This window comes from Sylvia atricapilla, chromosome 3 (assembly GCF_009819655.1).
Source record: "Sylvia atricapilla isolate bSylAtr1 chromosome 3, bSylAtr1.pri, whole genome shotgun sequence".
Taxonomy (NCBI): domain Eukaryota; kingdom Metazoa; phylum Chordata; class Aves; order Passeriformes; family Sylviidae; genus Sylvia; species Sylvia atricapilla.
In genome coordinates, this window is record NC_089142.1 from 93,202,314 (window position 1) to 93,224,536 (window position 22,223).

General features: G+C 37.8%; 1 protein-coding gene across 1 annotated transcript in view; it reads right to left on the reverse strand.

Annotated features, from left to right (window-relative positions):
* The window catches only part of USH2A (usherin), a 377,078-nt gene that overhangs the window by 212,467 nt on the left and 142,388 nt on the right, over positions 1-22,223 (reverse strand). Inside the window, exons 27-31 of the mRNA XM_066316187.1 lie at positions 18,791-19,064; positions 15,602-15,805; positions 15,396-15,476; positions 12,806-12,991; positions 979-1,092 (exon numbers count right to left, since the gene is read on the reverse strand). Coding sequence (XP_066172284.1) covers positions 979-1,092; positions 12,806-12,991; positions 15,396-15,476; positions 15,602-15,805; positions 18,791-19,064 — 859 coding nt within the window. The remainder of the gene's footprint in view (positions 1-978; positions 1,093-12,805; positions 12,992-15,395; positions 15,477-15,601; positions 15,806-18,790; positions 19,065-22,223) is intronic.

Below are 22,223 nucleotides of genomic sequence, written 5' to 3' on the forward strand. Positions count from 1 at the left end.
AATTTTATTTTCTTTATTGGTACTGTATTACAACCCAGTTTACATGAGAAGATAAAACAAAGAACTGTGGGAGGGAGGGAATTTTGAAAGCTACTTGGCATCATGGAAGATTAACTACTGTCCAATAAATACATGTCAAAGTCTTCATTATTCTACTGGTGTAGATTTGGAGTAACTGATTATTTTAACTGGATTAATATGGCTTTAGGATGACAGAACCAGGAGATGTGAACTTTATGTTTAATTGAGAACAAAGTTAGATATGTCACTGATATTTCTGGAGCATTTGTTCTGGTAATTGATGTGCATCACATCAGTCTAGACTCTAAAGCCAGATCTGAATACATTTTTTCTTTCTTTGTGCCCTAGTTCTTAATGTAAACATAGAAAACATTAATTTAAGCGATTAACAACCTTTAAGCTGGAGCACAACAACATATAAAAGTGTTTAGGGGAAAAAACAGAAAATCTGAGCAGCAATTAATAAATAACTCAATTGGCATTTGGCAGTTTCATCACACACTGAAATAATAGTTGCCTATTGCTGGTGTTTAGTGGTTAAAAGAAACCATGGAAATCAACCGTTTGATTCTCAATTTCATACTCTGCCATACAATCAATTCTTTTTAGTCAGACTGTCTCTAGATTTACTTCTGAGCCATAGTAAAATGAGGAAGCTTTCATTAATCTTTCAGATGCTTCATATTAATGACAAGGCTCTTGCATGAACAATGTAACAGCAATTAAAAAGCCCATTAATCTGCATTACAGCTATTAAAGATGCATGTCATTAAAGGGTATGGAGTTTGATTCATTTTCGCACCCCCCAAAAAATGGAGCAATTATGGTCTGGCAATGCACTTTGTCATCAAATTAGGTTGGGGTTTTCCAGCAAATGGCTTTGCAGCGTTTAGCTCTTCTCCTGTTTTATTATTCATGACTGAAATGTGGAAGTCAAGACCTTTGAAATTACTTTACCTTCTTGTGGAGTGGAGATGTTCAATGCAGGCAAGCTCTCAGTACAGCCAGCCAAAGTGCAAGCAGTTAGGGTTACAGCATAGTTTGTGAAGGGATGCAAGCCCCTCAATACGCCTGCAACATAAGAAAGCAAGATGTCATGCATGTACAGTGTAAGACTGAGTGCAGACACACACAGAGGGAAAATAAACTTTTCTGTTACAAAAGTAACAGGGCTCCCACTGTTACAGGTGGAAAATAAAAATTATTTAAGGTTTCGTTACTATTATGCATGACTAAAATTTTATAAAATAATTTAAAAGCAAATTACAGTTTATCCTATTTTTAGTACTAAAGATGCACCTGTTTTTCTTTAGTTTTGCTCACTGAAACAGATACTACTTTGAAACAGAGGTGTATATTTTAATGTGACAATGAAGGAGTTTTTTTCCTTAATCCTTGTCTCAAACTTTTTTCAATTACTCATTTTGTTTTTGCAAGGAATTTTCATTGTCTCCCAAAACAAGATTTTTTTAATAAATCCTCTCCAACAATGACCCCATTCATCCATAAACTGAAATCTCTTTTTTTTATGAAACATCCCACTTGTCTTCCATTCAGTAGCAGAATACAGACCATATGTTTGCTACGCTAACAACAGTACCATAATTCAGTATGAACACACAGCACCCAAGGGTTTACAAGACTAAAAGATCTGGGACCTTATTCTATTTCAGGTCCTGCTTATGTTAGTGAGGAGAAGTTATTAAATTCTCACACATCAATTGGCTCCTTGTTACAACAAATAATAATCACTGCTTACCACTCCAGGAAGTTTTGCCACGTTTTGAACTATCATATATAGAATGATTACAAGGCAAAAAAATTAGTTTAGAGTCATATTTAGAAACATCAGTGGTTCCCATTTCAAAGTGAGTCCAACAACAAAGTAATATAAAATCTAAATTGAGAAGTAATTAAAAGAAGGCAAATTCATTCCAAGTTTTATTTCAAACCATGTTCTCACCTTGACTGTCACAGCTCTAGCACAATCAATGTGGTGTTTCATTAAAAAAATAAAATTTATAGCAAACTATGTTATTTCAAAACTGTCCAACACTGGGATTTTGCGAATCAGCTTAAAAAACAACACTTCAAAGAAGTGTAATTTCTGGTCAACTGTCCCACAGTACAAGTCTGAAAACCCCTTCAGCATTACATGTACACAAACAGGTAGACAAAATTAGCCCTTGTTATTCCTCTTCACTGGGTTACTACACTAACAGAATGCATTCATAACTGTTTCATTAAAAAAATATTTTTACCCCACATAAGCCCTTTACAATCACAAAAAGGGCATGGAGAATTTGATGTTGGAAATTAACAGCCACAGCACAAATATATTATTTTCTGAGTAGAACAATCAGCCTGTACAAGTTTATATTGTGTTTAATAATAGGTGCACTCACATAGAAAATATGAGATTAGCTTTCACTGAATTAGTAACATTTATACTTTTTCTTGCAATCAATCAAAAACTTCAAAGGTTGGCATTGCAATGATCTTTCTATTTGAATTCTCTGGGGTGCACTTATACCCACACAAATGGAGAGATATGCAGAAGTAATTACTTTTACTTCAGAGTAGTGTTAAAATAAAACCAGTTGACCAGCATCTGCTTGCTCTGGTTATAGTTTTCATTTTGCAAATCCCCAATTAACAGTGGAGAGCTGTACTGACATCCAATCTAAGGGTGATGGAGAGAAAAAGAATGTTGTGTTGGTCACCACCAAAGAAATGTCTCTGTAATCTTCCTGTGATGGAAGGAGAATATTTTTAAGAGCCATCAAAAAGACAGAAATTAGGAAATAATGTTTTCACAGAATGGTCTGAGTTGAAAGGGACCATAAAGATCAACTGGCGCCAATCCCCTTGACATGAGCAGGACACTTCCCACTAGACCAGGCTGCTCAGAGTCCCATTCATCCTGACCTTGAACACTTCCAGGGATGGGGCATCCACAACTTCTCTGATCAACCTGTTCCAGTGTCTCAACATCCCCACAGAAAAAAAATTCTTGCCAATAGCTAATCTAAACCTAAACTCTTCAGATTAAAGCCATTATCCCCTTGTCCTTTCACTACATTCCCTTTCGAGAAGTTCCTTTCCAGCTTTCATGTATGGCCCCCCTCTAGGCATTACTATGCCTGTAAAGTATTGGAAGCAACACTAAATTCTGCATCACAGAAATTCCATTAGCCAAAACACCATCTTTTTTACACAAGACAGTATTTCCACTTATTTCCAGATTGCACAGGGTTAAACCCAGGAAACTATAATAGGTGCTTTGGGAATTACCTCCACAAATAAACACAAGCATGAACCATATCCTCTAACTGCGACATTTGTAAGTCCCTGGCCAAGGGGAGCATGGCATTGTATATTTACCATCTCTCTATTCACTCTGTGGTGCTTTAGGAAGCAGTTTAGCTTGATTTGTACATTTAGCACTTGTAGCACTTGTTTGTTCTGATGCAGTGAATTAATACTCCTCGCATTTCCCCATGAAAGACATCCTGTAGGGTTACCAACGGCATCAGGCACTGAGAGCTGCAGAATATCAGACCTATCCAAAAAGATGCCAGGACACGTAGAAGGATTGGATTGGGCTGTTTGGTTTACTTTTAACAAAGTAGGAAGGTTTTATATGAAGCACCTGTAGCACAACAAACTTCCCATTGCACAGATAGGTTTGTGAAAGGCTGAGAGAACGTGCATGGAAAAAAACTCAAACAAATAAACCTTTTTGCTACAGGAGGCTTTTTGTTAAAAAATTCATTCAGCAAAGGCAGCAACTTAAAAAGTTTTTTTTCATTTCCTAATTAATGTTTTTCCTTCACATGTACTCTTGCACTATTTTTTTTCACCAAAGAAACAGATGTGCATAGGTAGGCAATAGAAAGTGCACAGATTTTATTTACATACTTCAGCAAACTACTTTTTTCTCAGCTGCCATCCTATCTGTTTGGCCAGCATCCACTCTAATCTGTTCTCCTTCATTATGTTAATCTGTGGGCGGAAAGATTTCTGTCATCTTCAAATCGCTTGTACAGCAATGGTAAACACCTTGGCCTGTCTGTAATTGGACAGGTGTCTGCATTGGTGTCACCCAGCTTTTAATTCAATTAAAGAACTGGCTGCTCTGCTCTCATTACCCACTCATTTCCTCTGCACTTTCAGTCAGTCAGTGAAATTTACACTCAGCACCTGACTACGCTGAAATACAAAGTCAGCAGTCCCACAGCAAAGATCATCACTGATGCACGTGAATTAATTTAAAGAACAGCAAAATAAATTTTGCAGTAAAAAATAGCCTATGATCCAATGAAGCTGATTGACAGCTTTAAAAAAACTTTCCCTAACTCCTCAATTATCACACTCTCAGACTGGCATCTCTTGTCTATATCCAATAACTGCTGATCTGATAAGAGTTCATCAGACCTTCCAAGATGGGGTGCTAACAAAGCAAAATTTGGCCACATTTGTATGTATTCTATTAATGCAAACAGGAGAGAAGTGGATAAATTGTCACTCTGATCAGGAGATAGGCTTAGAGACATCATCAATATTTGAGAAGAGGGTCAGCCTCACACATTTGAGATACGGGTCCCACACATTGAATCTGCCACTACAGAGCAGCTGAATCCACCTAACTCAAAATTAACATCATAGACTACATTCAAAGCCTTAAAATCCACATGGGGAAGTGGAGATGCTAAATCATTTTAACACACCACTCCTATCTGCCCAAAGAACCTTTGGAAATAAATTAAAGTTCTAACACAGACATTTTGACACAGTGACCCCATGAAACTGAATAATGTCATTTGTTAAATATGAATGTAAAGTTAACAGTCTAAAAGAGTGATCTGGAATCACACCTAGAACATTAAGCCCACTTTATATGCAAAACTAGTATTTAATTCTCTATACTTTTATTTAACTGGTCTTTAATTATTTGCAATATTGAAAGTCAAGGTTTAGAGATGTGCAAGAGAGAAAATGCTAGGTTCATTCGAACAGCAAAGGGATAACAACGTGGATATGGGCAATAGCAAAGGGGTCAACATGAATTTATGGTAAAATGAGTGTGTGGACTAGCCAGAATTAGTTGCATATTTGTGTCCACTCCATTCAACGTTCTAATGCATACAGTATCTAAGATTACATATCCAGCTATTTTTCCTTCCCTTCTCCGTAAGGCAGACATTTCTTTTGCTCAGTACCTCTCAAAGAGAGTTCTCACACATTTAGATACCATAATCCACAGCATTCTGGCAGATTTTTTTTGAGTGCAAAAGTAGTACTTATCATTAAAAAAAACAAAAAACATTACCACTACAGTATGAGGGCTAATATTCTGTTCATAAAAATTTAAAAATTGAGTGTATGTTTTTGTCAAAGGGACTTTTCTTTGACAGATTTTTTTATTGTTTCCTCTCTAACATGCTATTTCAGGTATTTCATGAGGACTCATTTTGAGCTACACCTACTGCAATTGAAACAACAGTTGACCTTTCGATTTACCTTAATTCTTGTCCAAGCTTTAAAAACCAAAGTTACCAAATCTTTCCTCCCCAAACCCAGACTATTTAGCTAACTTGAATGCCTGAGGTTATACAGCATCTGTCCAACAAAGTCACTTGTGTGTCGAGATGCATCACTGCCACAGTACACTTAATCACAGTCCACTGATCAGAAAAGGAAGTCCTCAACTGACTTTGTTTTTGACAGAGTCTAGCAAAAACTGTTTAAGTACATATGTCTTCCACATATGCATTTCTGAACCGAAAGCCTGTGCACATCTATCTGTCACATACATCTGCATTTTTAAAGCATCTTCTAAGTATAGTATGAGTCATAAAATGAAGAACTACTCAACACAAGGGCACCTATTCCAACTCTTTGCCTTATAAGAACAAACAGAAGCTTTTACTTTAGTTATTGTATTTAGGTGGCTTGAAAGATCCTTTTTCCCCAACAGAAATACTTGGTAACAAACCATACACAAGCTCCACTGGCTTTGGAGATGAAATTCAGTTTGCAGTGGTTCAAGCAAACCTGTTACATTCCGCCTAGCACAGGGAAATCCCCAGCTGCTTCAGTTTGCAGAAAACCTTAACTGAACAGGGCAATTTTGCACCAAGAGTTAATTATCCACAGAGAGTATTGGTTTTGTAATATCTATCACTATGTAACCCTTGATCATTCCAAATAACTTCATAATTGCTTATTTTTTGCAGTATGATTATCTTTAAAAGTTTGCAAACAGAAAAATAAACTGTTTACTTTTCTGCAGATTTTTAATATGTCTATAAAACCATAATAATATTTTCTATCCTCAAAAACATTAAGAAATTAACTTTTTTTATTAATAAAAGTATGGGTATGTATCTAAGAGTTGATGCAATTTTGATAAAATGCTCAGGTTTATTTAATCACACAATTTACATTTTGTATGAATAAATTTATACAACAGCATTGGACTGTAAACAAGACTCATTTAGGTTTAAACTCAATCAAGTTTGAAACTTAATACTGTAGAATATGAATATAATTTATGTTTTAAAATTCATATATTGAAAAATATGCCACTAGTCTGCTAAAGCCAGCTAAATGAAAGGAGAAGGGAACCTACATTCTGTCATTCTGACTTAGAGTCACTAGGAGCTCAAGCACCACCTGACAATCACAGAAACCTAATGGGCACAGACAGGTCTATCAGCTACCCCTTGTCACAATACCCCCAGCCAAACACTCTTATCTACATATCTTATTACACATGAAGTTTTACAACTTTAGAAATTTGTCTCAGCTTGGAGCAGGGATTTGAGAGCCCTCCTAGTGCTCTGGCCCTGCCTGCATTCATCTTAGTTGGTTTGCAATAATCTTTTTCAATAAATTTTAAAAAAATCTCATTAATTGCAGTGTAGGAATGTTTTGAGTGTTAAATACTTGTGCAAAATAAGAGCTTTCAAGTAATTTCAAGTGCATGAGAGTGTTGCCCAAACAATTCACCAACAGCTTCACACAGCAAACTCCCCATTGGTGGTAAACCGCTCATTTCATACCACACAGATGAAAAAGCCTGAGAGAAACAGCATTTTCTAATATCCACCTCAGACAGTGACCCCCGAACCCCGTCAGAGGCAGCAGTCAGAGGGCAGAGGCTGGTCCCAAAGCCACATGCTGCTTAGGCAGGGGACTGGCAGGGGTCTCCCTGAGAGGGACAACCTCTCAGCATTTGCCAGAACATGGTCAACTGCCAGGCTGGCAGTGAGCTTCCCCCAGCACTACGGCCCCACTGTCCAGCCCTGGCTGATCTGTCACTGGAACATGGACCCATCTCCTCTTCTGAAAGACTCTCCAGCTATAGAGCTTTCAAAACCACAGCACAGCTCAGACACTTTGATTAACCATATTAAATCATTAAGTTAACTTTTCCTGAGATATTCATCTGCTGAACATAAAAGACTAAAAGGTGAAAAGTAATTACAATCACGTGTCACAGGAAGGAGGGAATGGCAGCTGTTGACCACAATTTTCTCATTACCACATGTGCAAACACAACATCAGCCCTTGGCTATTGCAGCACTGACAGAGGTGGGATAAAGTGCAAAATCATAGAAACTTGAAAGAGAAATCTTTAAGAGGAAAAAAAAAAACCAATTGTGTGTGAATTGTTTTGCAGCCCATTTTATTTCATCATTATATGTAGGTATCATTAGAGCTCATCATTTAGAGGCTAGTCAATCTCCTGAATTATAAAGCAGGGATTTTGCATGTGCTTGACAAGAGAAGCTCAGAGGATTCTGATCAGTGGCACAAAACACAGAGGTAAGACAGCTGGGGTGTATCCCGGGTTGCTGGGATAGTGTTCAACATCTTTATCCTTTACTTTGACGATGGGGAAGTGTGCACCCTCAGCACGTCTGTGGATGATACAAAAAGGGCCGCTAAGACAGCAAAAAGACTGGTGCACATCTCTTCTGAGAGAGAGAGCGAGCTCTGACTGGTCATCTCAGGAAAGACAAGGCTTGGAGTGATCTATCAAAATGTATAACTATCTTATGGAAGGGAAGAAAGCAGCAGCCAGCCTATTTTAAGTGGTGTTCAGTGAAAGACAAGAGTCAATGGACACAAATTGAAATACATAAATCACAGTATCAGAGAATATCCTGCCTTGGAAAGGATCCACAAGGATCACGGGTCACGATGACCTTCGAGATCTTTTCCAACCTAACTGGTTCTGTGATTGGTGAGTCCAGCTCCTGCCTCTGCACAGGACAACCCCAAGAACAACACCATGTGTCTGAGAGCCCAAACACTTCTTGAACTCTGGCAGGTTTGGTGTTGTGACCACTTCCCTGGGGAGAAAATGAAATTCCAACTGAACACAGGAAATTGCTTTTTACTGTGAGGGTAACGAAACCTGGAACAGGCTGCTCATAGAGAAGTATCTCCATTTTGTAGAGATATTTAATAGCTGGATGTGGTTCTGGAAAACCTGCTCCAGTCAGCCTGGCTTGAGCTGGGGGAATGGACTAGATAATCCTTCCAACCCAAATGACCCTGTGATATTCTGGATTCCAAAGGAAAGTAGATGCAAACAGTGATCACAGACCACACTGAAACACTGTGTTCTAAAGCTTCTTCCATTTGTTTAAATACTGATTCTAATTTATATTCCAAATTTTGATGTCAACATGTGGAACACTGGAATGCAGAAGAAAGCAATCCTTTAGGAAAAAAAAAATCTTACATGCAGTGACCCTGCAATTCCTTTATTACTCTGTGAATGTGACCAGCTACATCCAAAGTGCATCAATGTTATTTCATGCTTCTCTGAAAGCAAGATGGGCAAGCATGGTACTTTTTGAATCCCAAAAGTTTACCCTCTAAACTTTATACTCTCTTCCTAGAATACAGATACTGAACACTATGTTGAAATATATCACCTTATCCAATAAACTCCTGGTTCAACAGTCAGAACCTCATTTTAAGGATTTAAATCAGATGAATATTCCTTTCTTGGATGAAAATGAAAAAACAGTTTGACATTTTGGAAGATTACAAGGGTCAGATTTTGAAGAATTTTGCTTTCTGAGGAGTCAGAAATAGGCCTTTGAGACCGTAGGATTATGGTCATTTAAAGACCTATTTTACTTTTAATATTTAGTTTGGCTTTTCTTCTTCTTGACAAGGGTACAAGAGGTTCTTCTGAATGTGACACACAGAGCACAGCCTTCTGAGAAATGGATAATGCTCTTAACTTTTTGTTACTATGCTTCAGTTATGACTCGGGACACTACTGTAATTGTTCAAAAGAATTTACAGTGTAAGTATAAACCAAAACACAACAGATGGGCCTAAAAAAGCTGCAAGGGAAAAAAAAAAAGACAAAGTTGTCAGTGCCCTCAGATACATTTCAAGCAGCAGATTAGGCAGTGCTAGGCTTGACAGAGAATGAAAATTCGAAGGAGGGCATGGAAAAATAACATTGTTTCTTCATCCATGATCCCACAGAGAGCTGTGGTGTCCTTCTGCTGTTGTATTAGCAAGCCTGGCTGTTTGGGTTACTGCAGCATTTTCTCATGGAATGCAACAAAAGAATTTCTAAAGAAATGTCCCTGAAATTACAGGGAGAACAAGCAACAATTTTTGTTCACAGTAAACTTAAAAGAAAAGTAAGCATCTTCTGTGGGGCACTGTATTGCTGTTAACTTTTGATTAACCAGGAAAGAGAATACACCTTCTCCTGGAAGTGTCATATTTGTGGGTAGCTAGTTCTTGATATCCACTGACTTCTTCACCTGTGTAGGCTCCACTGAAATCAGTAGAGTACAGTAAAATGACTTCGGATTGGTGATTTAATTTACACTTGTCTCAGCTCTGACCTCACCATGAGAACATGAATTATAAATTTCATACATGCCAGAACTGGAAAATACATAACTAAATCCTGGGCAGGAGTTATAAACAACAAGAGGAAGCACATTGTACACACAAAAACTGACCTGGAACAATTACTCCCACAACAGTTACAGAAACAGAAAGAATAAATGCATCTAAAAAATAGAGACAATTCTACCACAGACTATTAAGCAGGTTGGTCCAGATGCAGCTTTCAGCTGAAGAATTCCACAACCAACCTGCTGAATTTGTACTAACAGGAAGACTCATTCTATGGTTAGCACATTTCTTACACTTTCATCCTGAGCATCTAGAGAATCACAGAATATTCTGAGTTGAAAGACACCCACAAGACTCATGGAGTCCAACTCTTAGGTGAATGGTCCATACAGAGATTGATCCCACAACACTAGTGTTATTAGCACCATGCTCCTACCAACTGAGCCCATCTCAGGGTCATAATCTGACACAGTTATATAGATCAGTAGTTGAATACAGACATTCTTACCCTCTTTGGGTCATACGAGCAGCCAGTGTGCTGCTGTGGCAAACAAAGCCAACAGGATGCTGGATTGCATCAACAAGAACATCTCCAGCAGAGATAAAGAAGTCATTATTTCCCTCTACTTAGCTCTTGTCAGGCCACACCCAGAACACTGTGTTCAGTTTTGGTCCCTGCTGTGCAGAAAAGATGTGGACAGGCTGGAGAGAGTCCAGAGAAGGGTGACAAAGATTATCAAAGGGTTGGGTAGCCTGTCAAATAAGGAAAGACTGAGAAAATTTGGTTTGTTTAGCCTTAAGAAAAGAAGTATCAGTAGAGATCTTATCACCATGTTCCAGTACTAAAAAAGTGGCCACAAGGAAGATGGAGAGTCCCTTTTTAGAAGGAGTCACATGGAAAAGACATGGGGTAATGAGTACAAGTTATTCTTGGGGAGACTACAACTGGAAACAAGACAAAAAACTTCATGATGAACACAATCAGCCACTGGAATAATGTTCCCAAGAAGTGGTGGATTTCTCAGCTCTGGACGCTTTAAGATTCAGCTGGAAAGGGTGCTGGGCCATCTTGTCTAGATTCTGGCTTTTGCCAAGAAAGATTGGATCACATGATCTTTGAGCTCCCTTCCAACATGGTATTCTATGATTCCATAATTTTATTTTGCATTATTTGATAGCTCTCTACAACTCCCTGATGGGAGGCTGCTGTGAGGTGGGAGACAGTCTCTTCTCCTGTGCCTACAGTGAGAGGACAAGAGGAAATGGTCTCAAACTGAGACAGTGGAGATTCAGATTAGATATTAAAAACAAATTTCACTGCTTGGGTGGATAGGCATTGGAATGGGCTGCCCAGGGAGATGGGCCAATCAACCCTGGAGGTGTTCAAGAGATGTCTGGATCTGATCACAGGTGATGTGGTGTAGGAGGCAGAGTGGCGGTGGTATGTTGACAATGGGCCCTGATGATATTACAGGTCTCTTTCAACCTTGATGATTCTGTGATTCTATCTGCTGTAATAGGCTAAAGAACCAGAATCCATTTTCTGTCTCCATTTAATGTAAAGGTATTTTGATTCTTCTACCTCCTGTAAGCTGCAGGCAGATAACCTCTTACCTGCCCAGCCTGGTACAGGCACTTTTATAACCCTGACAAACAATCACGGCACAATGCCAAACAAGTTATTCAACATCTTGGTTCTGACCATCAGCTGTGAGTAAGCTACCTAATCCATATGTCTCAGTCTTTAATTTCTAACCAGAATAGTCTGTATTGTCTTGTAGCATAGATAAAGAATGTTGAAATCAACAAGGTCATTAAAGAAATCACAGTAAGGATAGAAAGCCCATGCAGTTCTGGCAAGTTCACTACTTACCAATAGTAAAGAACTTCAAACCAGCGAAAATAAAATATGTACAATTTTCCCCTTAAAAATGTATACATAGCTTATGGCAGAGAAACAACACAAACCATATATACTTAGGTAAAAACTATTACCTGGGCTTCAGGAAATAACTGCCTGAGGGTTAACACACTTTCCAAGAACCTGTACTGCCCAAACCTTAGCCAAACCAATGCACCAGCTTAGAGCACTGCATCATTACCACTTTTTATTATTATGAATTATAGAATTTGTTTTAGAGATTATAAAAACGAATCTATTGGTCTGCACTATTGCCTCATTTAGTCATCACATAACATAATCCAGACTCTTGTTTGTAACATACTTCCTTCCCAGAGAACTTTGTAACAGCCAGAAAAGGCAGTTTGTTCATAGAGAGCAGAAAGTCAGATCCACGTTATCCTGGCAGGAAGAAAAGTCCCAAAATGTTCCCTATTCTCACCCCATAAACCCAAAACCACGAATTCTTAATTCCACAATAACATGCCTCTACATCCCAGTGGCATCAACCACAGCAGCTGATTAACACAAATGTATGCTAGTTCCCACTGAAATCAGTTAGGTTTATATGATCGAAATTAGGCAGATATATCAAGTGCTTTCATACCTCAGGTCAAACAGTATCATATGGGACCTACAGAATAATTTAGGTGAACTCTATGGAACAATAGGAAGGGGTTAAAAAAAATCATATATACTAAGCAAACACAAGCAAACAAAAGAAGCATTTCTCCCCCAGATCATAAATAGTTTGGGAATTGCTTTTTAGTATTTGTGCTGTATCTTAATTTCTATTGTTCTTTGAAATCAGTACATCGCTGCAAGGATGCTGACACAAATAATTATCCTTCCCAATATTATCTATGCTGTGTATATACAAAAACAGACAAGTAGTATTTTCTAGATCAACAAAAGGAGGGATAAGCATCCTGTGTTATTAGATATGCCAAAAAAATGGTACTTAACAACATTTACCTGTGAGCATACCAGCGTCAGTAAGCTCAGCACTGGTGATGGGTACAGTGGGACCATCCGCTTCATACGCTTTCAAAATGTACTTCTCAATTACACCTATGACCCCAGCTGGTTTGTCCCAGGTGACCTCAATGCTGTAACCATTTATACTGTGAACTCTTGAGGGAGTTGGCACATTTTGTGGAACTGTAGAAGGATAAAATAGAAAATAGAGAAAATGGCAGTTCTAAGGAGACTATTGCCCCTATTCTTCACTTTTAATGGCTGCAGTAAATCAGACTCAACCATTAGCATAAATACAATTTATTAGAGTTGTAACTTTTCAGCATTGATTTAATATGACTGCACATCTTGAGCTATTCAGTTTAAGCTATATTTCAAAACCATCAAAACTCCATCTACATAACATTCCCTCTTGTCTTGTTGCAATTTTCCAAAAACATTTCATGTATCAAACATATTTAAGCATCACTCACAAAGAGAGGAGGTGGACTGTATGTAGCTAACAAGCACAGGCATTATAATAATACAACTGAATGAAGCAAGGCAGTACTGCAGCAGAGAAGAGTTTGATATTTATCAGTTGGATATCTAAGCCACAGAATGCCACAACTACAAAACGTTTCTAAAAATCTCCATTCTCTTTTACAGAAGTCCTTCAAAAAATTAAAGCTCTTCCATTTATTTTCCACATATATATTTTATTTCCTCAACATCATGCACCCTTCTTGGGGAAAAGCAGAGATTTTTAAGACCTTTTTGCAAAATCTTTTGCTTCCGATCATTCCATATTACAAAAGAAAAAAAAAAAAAGAAAAAAAAAAAAAAGGAAAAAGGAAAATTTAAATGTTTTAAAGAACTGGAAAACCGAGATCACATATGCACAGAGTTGCTAATAAAAAGAAATCAATCCATTTCCTATAACCTTTAACTATTTCCTGAATATTACTATGCCAAGTAAAGGTCTGGTCAGTAACAGCTTCATCACAGATGACTGCACAAGGGACACAAAGGAAAGACCCAAGGAACACTATGGCAGGATGATGGATGATGAGTTTGCTGTAGATGCATGTGGACTCCCTCGCCCTGCTGATGATCACTCGCTTTTCTGACCATCAAATAGCCTATTTTTTGGTAATTTTACTGTTTAGTTTCATTAAATATGAATGCAGCCTTGTTTTTTATAAAAAGTGTACCAGCATGGAAAGAACAAAAGTACCTGGAAGTGGCAATCCTTCTGTAAAGCATGTGATACTCTGAGAAAGCTCCTATTACTACAGCAATATATTGATTTCATTAGTTATGAAGTGTATCACAGGGTTAGGTAAGGTACTGTACAGCAGATGGTCTTCTCATAAGGGATATAACAAAACCAACTCAAAAATAATTAAATAGTGCAATTATTGTCCAACCCCAGGGAACATGGACTGCTCAGTGCTGTGGTCAGCTTGCAAACATAAATTTGTGGCAAACCTTACAGTTGTCAGACAGTTGACATGAAAATATGCATATCTTTTGTCCCTTCTGGGTGGCACACAAAGTTTAAGAATGTATAATAATACATCTGCAAGTCCAATATTTATGCCCATATCATGTAATATTTTAAGTGATACATTGGATGATTTACATCAAAAGAATGCTCTGCACTGGTGGAATGCAACCGAGCTTCAATTTCAAGAAGAGGGAAAGTTAGTTAAGTAAAATGCACAGAACTGTAAATCTTCAAAATCTTACTGGCTTGGTAAAGTTTGCAAAATCACTTACCAGAAAAGTTTTTTAAATTTTCTTTAGAAGACATATGAAAATTTTGATCTTTAAGGTATCATCTTCCTACTCTGAAACCTTCTCCACAAGCCATGTGCTTCTGTTCTAGTAAATAATGCCACGGTTTCACACACAATCTATGGACTACTTGTAAAAGGAATCCTCATTCAGCAGCACTGAGTAGCACACCTATGTGTGGGTCATTTAAAAAAACAATTTTCACAAGACCACCCTGTCCCTAGCAAATACACGGCCCCTTCCTTTCCGCAGCTTCTGTCTGCTTTCCCAGTATCACCTTTCTCTACACCTGATTTTGTAGCACTAAGTTATGTGTAGAAAAATACAGATTTACTAACTCCAGCCTACTCATTCAACATGATATTAGATGTGCACGTATGAACACAAATAGATGGTTGCTCTTACTCAGTTAATGCAGTTCAATCCTTTACTGTCCGTAACTATATAATCTAGTGAATATTTGGAAAATACCTTGAGTTATGAGAAGAAAATACACGCCTGAACACTTTAAAGTTGAGGACTGTAATATGGTACCTGTTTGAAGCATTAAGCAGTTTCACCCCCTCAGAAACACTATGCAAGGTTCACTAATCAAAATTGGTTTGGCTGGATTGTCTCCACGGAATCACAGAACAAGTCAGGTTGGAAGGGACCACAGTGGGTCATCTGGTCCAACCTCCCTGCTCAGGCAGGGTCATCCTAGAGCACAGGGCATGGGACTGTGTCCAAACAGCTCTTGAACACCTTCAATCTGACATTAAATAGATTATGAAAAATAGGAACAAGTAAACCTTAAAATCATATTTACCTGATTCTCTTGTTCGAGCGTGGGTCCACACACTAGATACTGATCCTCCTTCATTTAAGGCAACCACCCTATAGAGGTATTCTTCAAAGGACATCGAGAAGGATAGAGGAGGGAACAGATTTAAAAAAAAAATACTGAACACAGTAATACATTAGTAAAGAATGGAATGAAAATGATGTATTTTATTAAAGGAACCAATGCACTACCTGTAAATGGTTGTAGAGCACTCTCATAAACACTCTGCTCTTTTCCTCGGTACACAAGGATGGAGTCATTTCCCCTGCAGTTAACAGCACTGTCAGTTGATAGGCATCCATCCAGATTGACTCTGACAGCACTGCTGGACACAGATGCCAAGTTAACGACAGCACCTCGTGTAAATTTAACATCCTTCATGCAACCACCGAAACCTAGCAAACAGTAAGGGATTAGTACCACATAAAGAGCTTCAGTCATTAAGAAACACTTCTGTTCCTTTCAATTCTATATTTTTAACATTAAAGACTGCAAAGTGAATATTGGAATAAAGTCGGAAGTTGACTTCCAACATGACATTCTGTCTCCACTTTCAAGATACCAAGCTGGTAAATTCCTGCCTTACTGATCTATACTTTCACTGTTAGCAATTCCATCCCACAAGGAAATACCTTTCTGTTTTCACTTTCATCATTTCTCACTTTGAAATTATTACCACAAAAGAGATTCTCTGACTTTTATAATCAGCTTTCTGCTGCTTGCTACTGTTTTGTCAAATATATGTGTTTCCTCAAACTAAAAAGAATATCTAGATTAAAATTACAATTAACTTCAGGAGATCAGATGGAGGCATATCAGTTTTGTCTAACAGGGACATAATTCATAACATGCTGTTTATAAACATACTCCAGAAACAAACCCAAACTACTTGTTTATGATAAACCAATTAAGAAGTTTCATTTAAATTTATTTCTATATATCCACATATTTCTGTGTATGTGTGACATTCCTATTGAAATTACAAATATGTTAAATCAGTTACATGCAGTTACAACACAACTACAAAATTCAGAATGCAATTGTTAAAACTTTTGTATCTACTAATAATGAATAAATCGATATAAAATGGCTCTCAAATCTGAGTAGTGGTTAGTGCTTAACACAAAACTAAAGTAAACAGTAACCAAACTGAAGACATTTAAGAATCAACTTTGTGAATTAAAAATCCACCCTACACAGATCAGTGCTTCTCTTTAGCTTTGTGAAAGCGAGAGTATTTATGTCATATTTATACCTTACATACTTTTATTGCATTTATTACTGTAAGATGACAGCTCAGAGTAGTATTTGTTCTTAGCCACCTGAACTGAGAATCTAATGTCTATACACAGTTCATGCTAAAAGGGGTACTGAAGGTGGACATCCATTTTGAATCATCCTCTGAAACTCTTTCTCTCTCTCCACAACACAGGGAATTTGGCCCAACTGCTCCTTAAAATGAATACATCCTAATTTACGTTCAACTCCTAGTCCACTCTGACTGTCTCAGTTTCTTAGTCTGTGACGGGAAATAATTAGTCCCAGTCTGCCCAGGCATCCAAATCCTATGACAAAATGAAGTTGTTTAATTTGCAGTGAGATGCATTTTCTACAATTTATTTTAATAATTTTTAGTATATTTTTTAGCTATATTTATCAGTACTTGAAGATCTCTCACTGACACCAGCCAAGCAATCCTGTCTATTTTCAAGTATCTTCAGAATATGTAAAGATATTACAAATTTTCAGAAATATTCCTGCCAGGTAGCTTTCATTTGAACCTCCCAGGAGGTCATGTGATGGGTCATGCAAAGGCTCATGACCTCCAGCTAAAATTTCTTAAAGTTGTAACTCACATAAAGGTGAGGCAGGAGGAAAATAATATTTATCACTTATTTGCTATGACCAGAACAACATTCCTTTATTAAAAAATTAAGTAACAAGCAGTCAGAAGATTGAGAAAATCTTTTCTAAATATTTATTAAATGGGAAGATCTCCTTATTCTGTTATTTTACCACTGCATCATTTTAGTCCTAAATAAAAGTATGTTTCAAGTTATAATATCTAATCCTGCTCACCTGAACCTACATTTAGAGCACATAATACTTATCTTCAGACACTCTAAATACAAATTCACAGCCACCAGCTTATTTTGTGGCGTGCTGAGGAGGTTTGGTGGGAAAAAAATCTTTATTGATGCAACTTGGTATGCACTTCAGACATTCACTTTCTCTGCAATTTTGCCCTAGATTCTTTATTCACAGATCTCTTTGCTGCAGGAGTTGTGAATGCATCTACTCATGAGGCTACACCATCTGCTACGAGGCAACACTGACAGGGTATGACTGGCCAGATCCTTTGGGCCATAAATATTATGCACACAGAACCTGAAGGAAGATTATATTATATGTGATACCTAGAGCTGGAAGAGAACTTAAAAAAATTACTCTTGAACTATTCTATAGCTGTGAAATCAAAAGGCTCCAATTCAGCTCACATGAATTTGCACATTCGGTGTGAGTTCATGCATTTGAAGCCACTTACTGGATTCCCCACTAATCACCTACTGACTGATACACATTTGTCCACAGTAGCTGAAAAATACCCCATGACTGATGAACAGTTTCACAAGCAATGAAAAAACACACACAAAGAGAGTTTGGTAGAACACTTTTCAACTAAGCTTCCTACAGTAGATACTTTTGTGGAGGCCATTAGTATCAGGATGCAAATAATGCTTCTCTCTTTTCCCCACAAATTAGACCTGTTGCACAATAGAAGAGTGACAGTGATGGTTAAATATATGATCGTTTTCCTTCCTTCTGATAATGAGGAAAACATAATGGTGATTGTAGCCAAAATCCAAGTTCAGGCATTTATACTCACTTAGTTTTTTAGATCAGAATTGGTACTGCCTAAAAAAAACTAATAAGCTCTCATCTGCTCTTCCATGGGCCAAGCATCCAGATTCACTATAGTGATCTTATCACTTATTAAATATTAATATTATGTTTACTGTCTCCCACCAATTTTGTATTCCAGACCTGCGAGTGACACAAGTGGATCAAGTAAAACAGGTTTCTGTGAACTGGCAGTCTCCAATGAAGATCTGAGATCATCTGGTTGGGCATCTCACTTTACTGTTTCCTACACTCCAGACTCTCTCTTACAAGTCAGACTGTCAGAAGAATTTTTATAGCATTACAAAAGGATCAGGTCCAGGTAAAGCTGGACAGGTAGGGATAACTGGTAGAGTCACAATGGGTGGGAGGAAAAACTTCATGTTACATTCATAAATTTAGACTATCAACAGCAGAATGTCCACCTGGTGCATGACACCAGTTTTTGAAAACGTGTGTTCCTCTTGGTGTCATCTTACCTTGTTCTAGCCCCAGTTCTCTATAAAAGCTCTGAATGTCAGGTGGGATTCCTCCTACATAGACAGGTGAGTTTACTTTCAGCTGCTGAACACGGGGCTCGAGCGCCTGCTCTCTCAGTTCATTCATAGTGGCTGAAATCACAGAGCCCTCCTTGCTCACCGTGACCTCATTCCATTTCCCATCACAGTAAGACAGTCCCAACCAGAGGTCCACTTGGGTAAAGACAATGCCAGTTCTTAAGAATATGTTTAATATTCCACTTTTCAGCTCAATCTGTAAATTTTATAACAGAAAAAAAAATTTGAAGGGGAGATCAAATACACAACAATGACAGAAAGTTATTTTAAAAAATATAATTAAGGAAGTTATGAATAAGATCAATGAAAATGGAATATTTTATCGCCAGGTTAATGCTGTTTACATATAGCATACTAAATACTGTGTATCAGTTAATTCAGAATGTAGGAAAATATATTTTGATTTTTTCGACAACCGACTTTGGCACTAATGTATCTAAAAAGAAAAGACAATGAATAAGAGTGTTTTGCTTTTTTTGAGAATGAGAAAACAGTACTTTATCTATCGATTCATTTTTTAGGGGAATGTAACAAGATAATAAGGAAATGAAATGTCAGACCTGATTAAGGTCTTTTTAATTGGCTGGTGAACTCAATTTCAAATTTTTCCAGCATACATTGATTCTTACATTCATATATTTCATCCTTATTCTTCTAAACCTTGTAAGAAAATAATTGGGTTTGTATGTGCTTTTTGAGATTAATGTGCCAATTCTCTAATAGAAATACATTTTACTTAAATTTTTCACTGCAGAAGTTTCCAAATGCTTTACTGCAAGACTCTTTATCCTGACTCAAACACAAGTAAGCTGAGACTGTAAATTGGCACATATAGAACACTAAACACTTAGGGGATGAACTGGTGGTTGAAAAATATGAATATTTCACAAAAAAGACATTACTGCTTCTATGCCAAAACCTTATTAAGTGAAATAAAAACTGCAGTTTTAATACAAATTCTTATCACTATTATTGACAAACTGACATATTTCGTTTACCGATAATATTAATATTACAGTGTTTGTAATTGGATTATATTTCCTTAACAGGAAATACAGGAAACACCCCAAATGATGAAAGAACTCTGTGTTTGAAGTGCCATGAGGGATGTGGGTCCTATTCCCCAGTGCACACTGACTTCTTGGTCCTGAGACAGAGGGTATTACTTTTATTTGTTCCTTTGGGACCACAACTTTTCCTGTTTCCATAAGTTCAGACCCATTTACAGCTGAGGACTCTACAATAGAGGTGAAGGACTGATCATGGCACCAATGCTGATGAGAACAGCCAGAAAAAGTAGCCCATTGGACAAGTCACCACTTTTCTTCACTGATGAGAATTAATACAGCGCACATTGTGCTGGTGTGAAGAAAGCATTCCAGAGGCATTAGTACAGCAGCATGCCAGCAAACCTGCCAGACCTGGATGCCAGAGGGCACAGTGTCTGACCCAGGGTCACTACTCAGCACAAACCTCCTCCAATTTACTCATCTTGGCATAGTTTTAAAGCAGGCAATGAATGATGCTTGTGCTTTTTGTGCTGACCTGGACTGACATTTGGAATGTCTGAGTGCAGCTAAAGATAGAGGACCACTGCTCAGTTTCAATCCTTCTGCGTGGTGAAAATAGAAAAAAAACCTAAGTCCTGCATAGATCTGAGCACAGGTATTGAGCACAGGTTTATAAAAACAACAGATAAATGGTTTGCTTTACATAAAATTCTGGGACCACTTTGAAAAAATATTATTTTTAATCATTATGATTTTTAATCTGTCCTTGGAAAATACATTATTACTTGAAACCAAAAATGCATGAAGATCATATTATTCTGCCAGGTACCTCAGTAGCCACCTCTCAACAGAATCAGATCTTTGTATCACAGCCCTAAGCCTAAGCAGGTTTCAGTTTAATTCTTAAAGGCATGCTTGCTTTTTAGAATTTGGGCTACAGAATTTCATTAATGTCTTTCTCTATGCACACAATTCTCATTTCCATCTACCTAAGCATGTAAGGTTGGAAGTAGGAAAGCCAAAGCTTAGCCTGAATCTGGAAGATAAGAGCAGCAAGAAAGATTATTCCACAGTCCCACTAGCAGGTAGTGGTATCTCTCTGAGGTTGATACAGGGACCCACTCTGATTAAAAATGTAATTAATGACCTGGACAGTAGTATGGGGTATACTCCCAGCGAGTTTGCAGTTGATAGCAAAGGGAGCTGCCATCGGTATTCCGATATATAAATCAGCTTTGAAGAATAGTACTGAGTCAAGATGGATTACAGACTGAACACTGGCCACCAATGCACTCTTGAAATGATGAGGATGAACTACCACTGGGCTAGGGTAGAAGAAAGGTGGGCAGGAGCTCCAAGGAGATGATTCTTCCTCTCCAGTCATCATGTGTAAGACCCCATCTGGACTACTGTATCCAGTTATGGACACTCTGGTAAATGAAAGACACTACAGCATACCAGAATGAATCCAGCAAAAGGACACCAAGCTGGTCAGTGGTTGAAGCACCTTTTATGGAAGCTGAACCTGAAAGAACAGGGTTTGTCCAGTCCTAAAAGCAAGTGGGAAGAGAACTTAACTGCTCCTCTTATTCAAGGGTACACAGAGGAGCGGCCCAGACTTTTCTCAGAGGCCCACTGTGAAAGGATGAGAGGCAAAAGACAAGTTGTAACAAGAAACAGTAAGAGATCAGGGCATGTTTCTTTGAGTGTTTTTACTTTTTTTCCTATAATGAGGATGGTCAAAGATTGGAAGAGGCTGTAGAATTTGGAAAGCTGTGGAGTGTCTGTATGTAGAGAGATGCGCACTACTCAAACAAAAAATGCCTGAAGCAACCTTATCAAACATAAGTTGGTCCTGCTTTTAGCAGAGATTTGGAATAAATTACTCAAAAAAGGTCCTTTCAAGTTAAATGATTTTGTGGTTCTGTATTGCACTTCTCTGCAGGAGCCAGTCCCTGCCTCGCTCAATCTGCTTATAAACATGATTTTGAAGATGAAAGGAATATCTAGACATAGCTCTGAGATAGGATAGGGTCTGCATTAGAGGCTGAATGACACTTTGCTAAACCTGCCATACAAAACAATCTCAACCAACGTAGAACTAGAAGAGTGATTATGGCTTTAGTTCCTTTGAATTGCAAAGTCTTCCTGAAATTCAGAAATATCAGCAGAGACAACAAATGGATTTCAAAAAACTTGTCAAGGACAGGCAGTCTTTGAGCCCTTTGAAAGAAAAAGTACATGGCACTTCTGCTGATGTGCAGCCAATCATTCCAGTTCAAAATCTAGCCCCGTTCAGACCTGCCAGCCAGAGAGCAAAGGTGCAAACACAGACTCTTCAACAG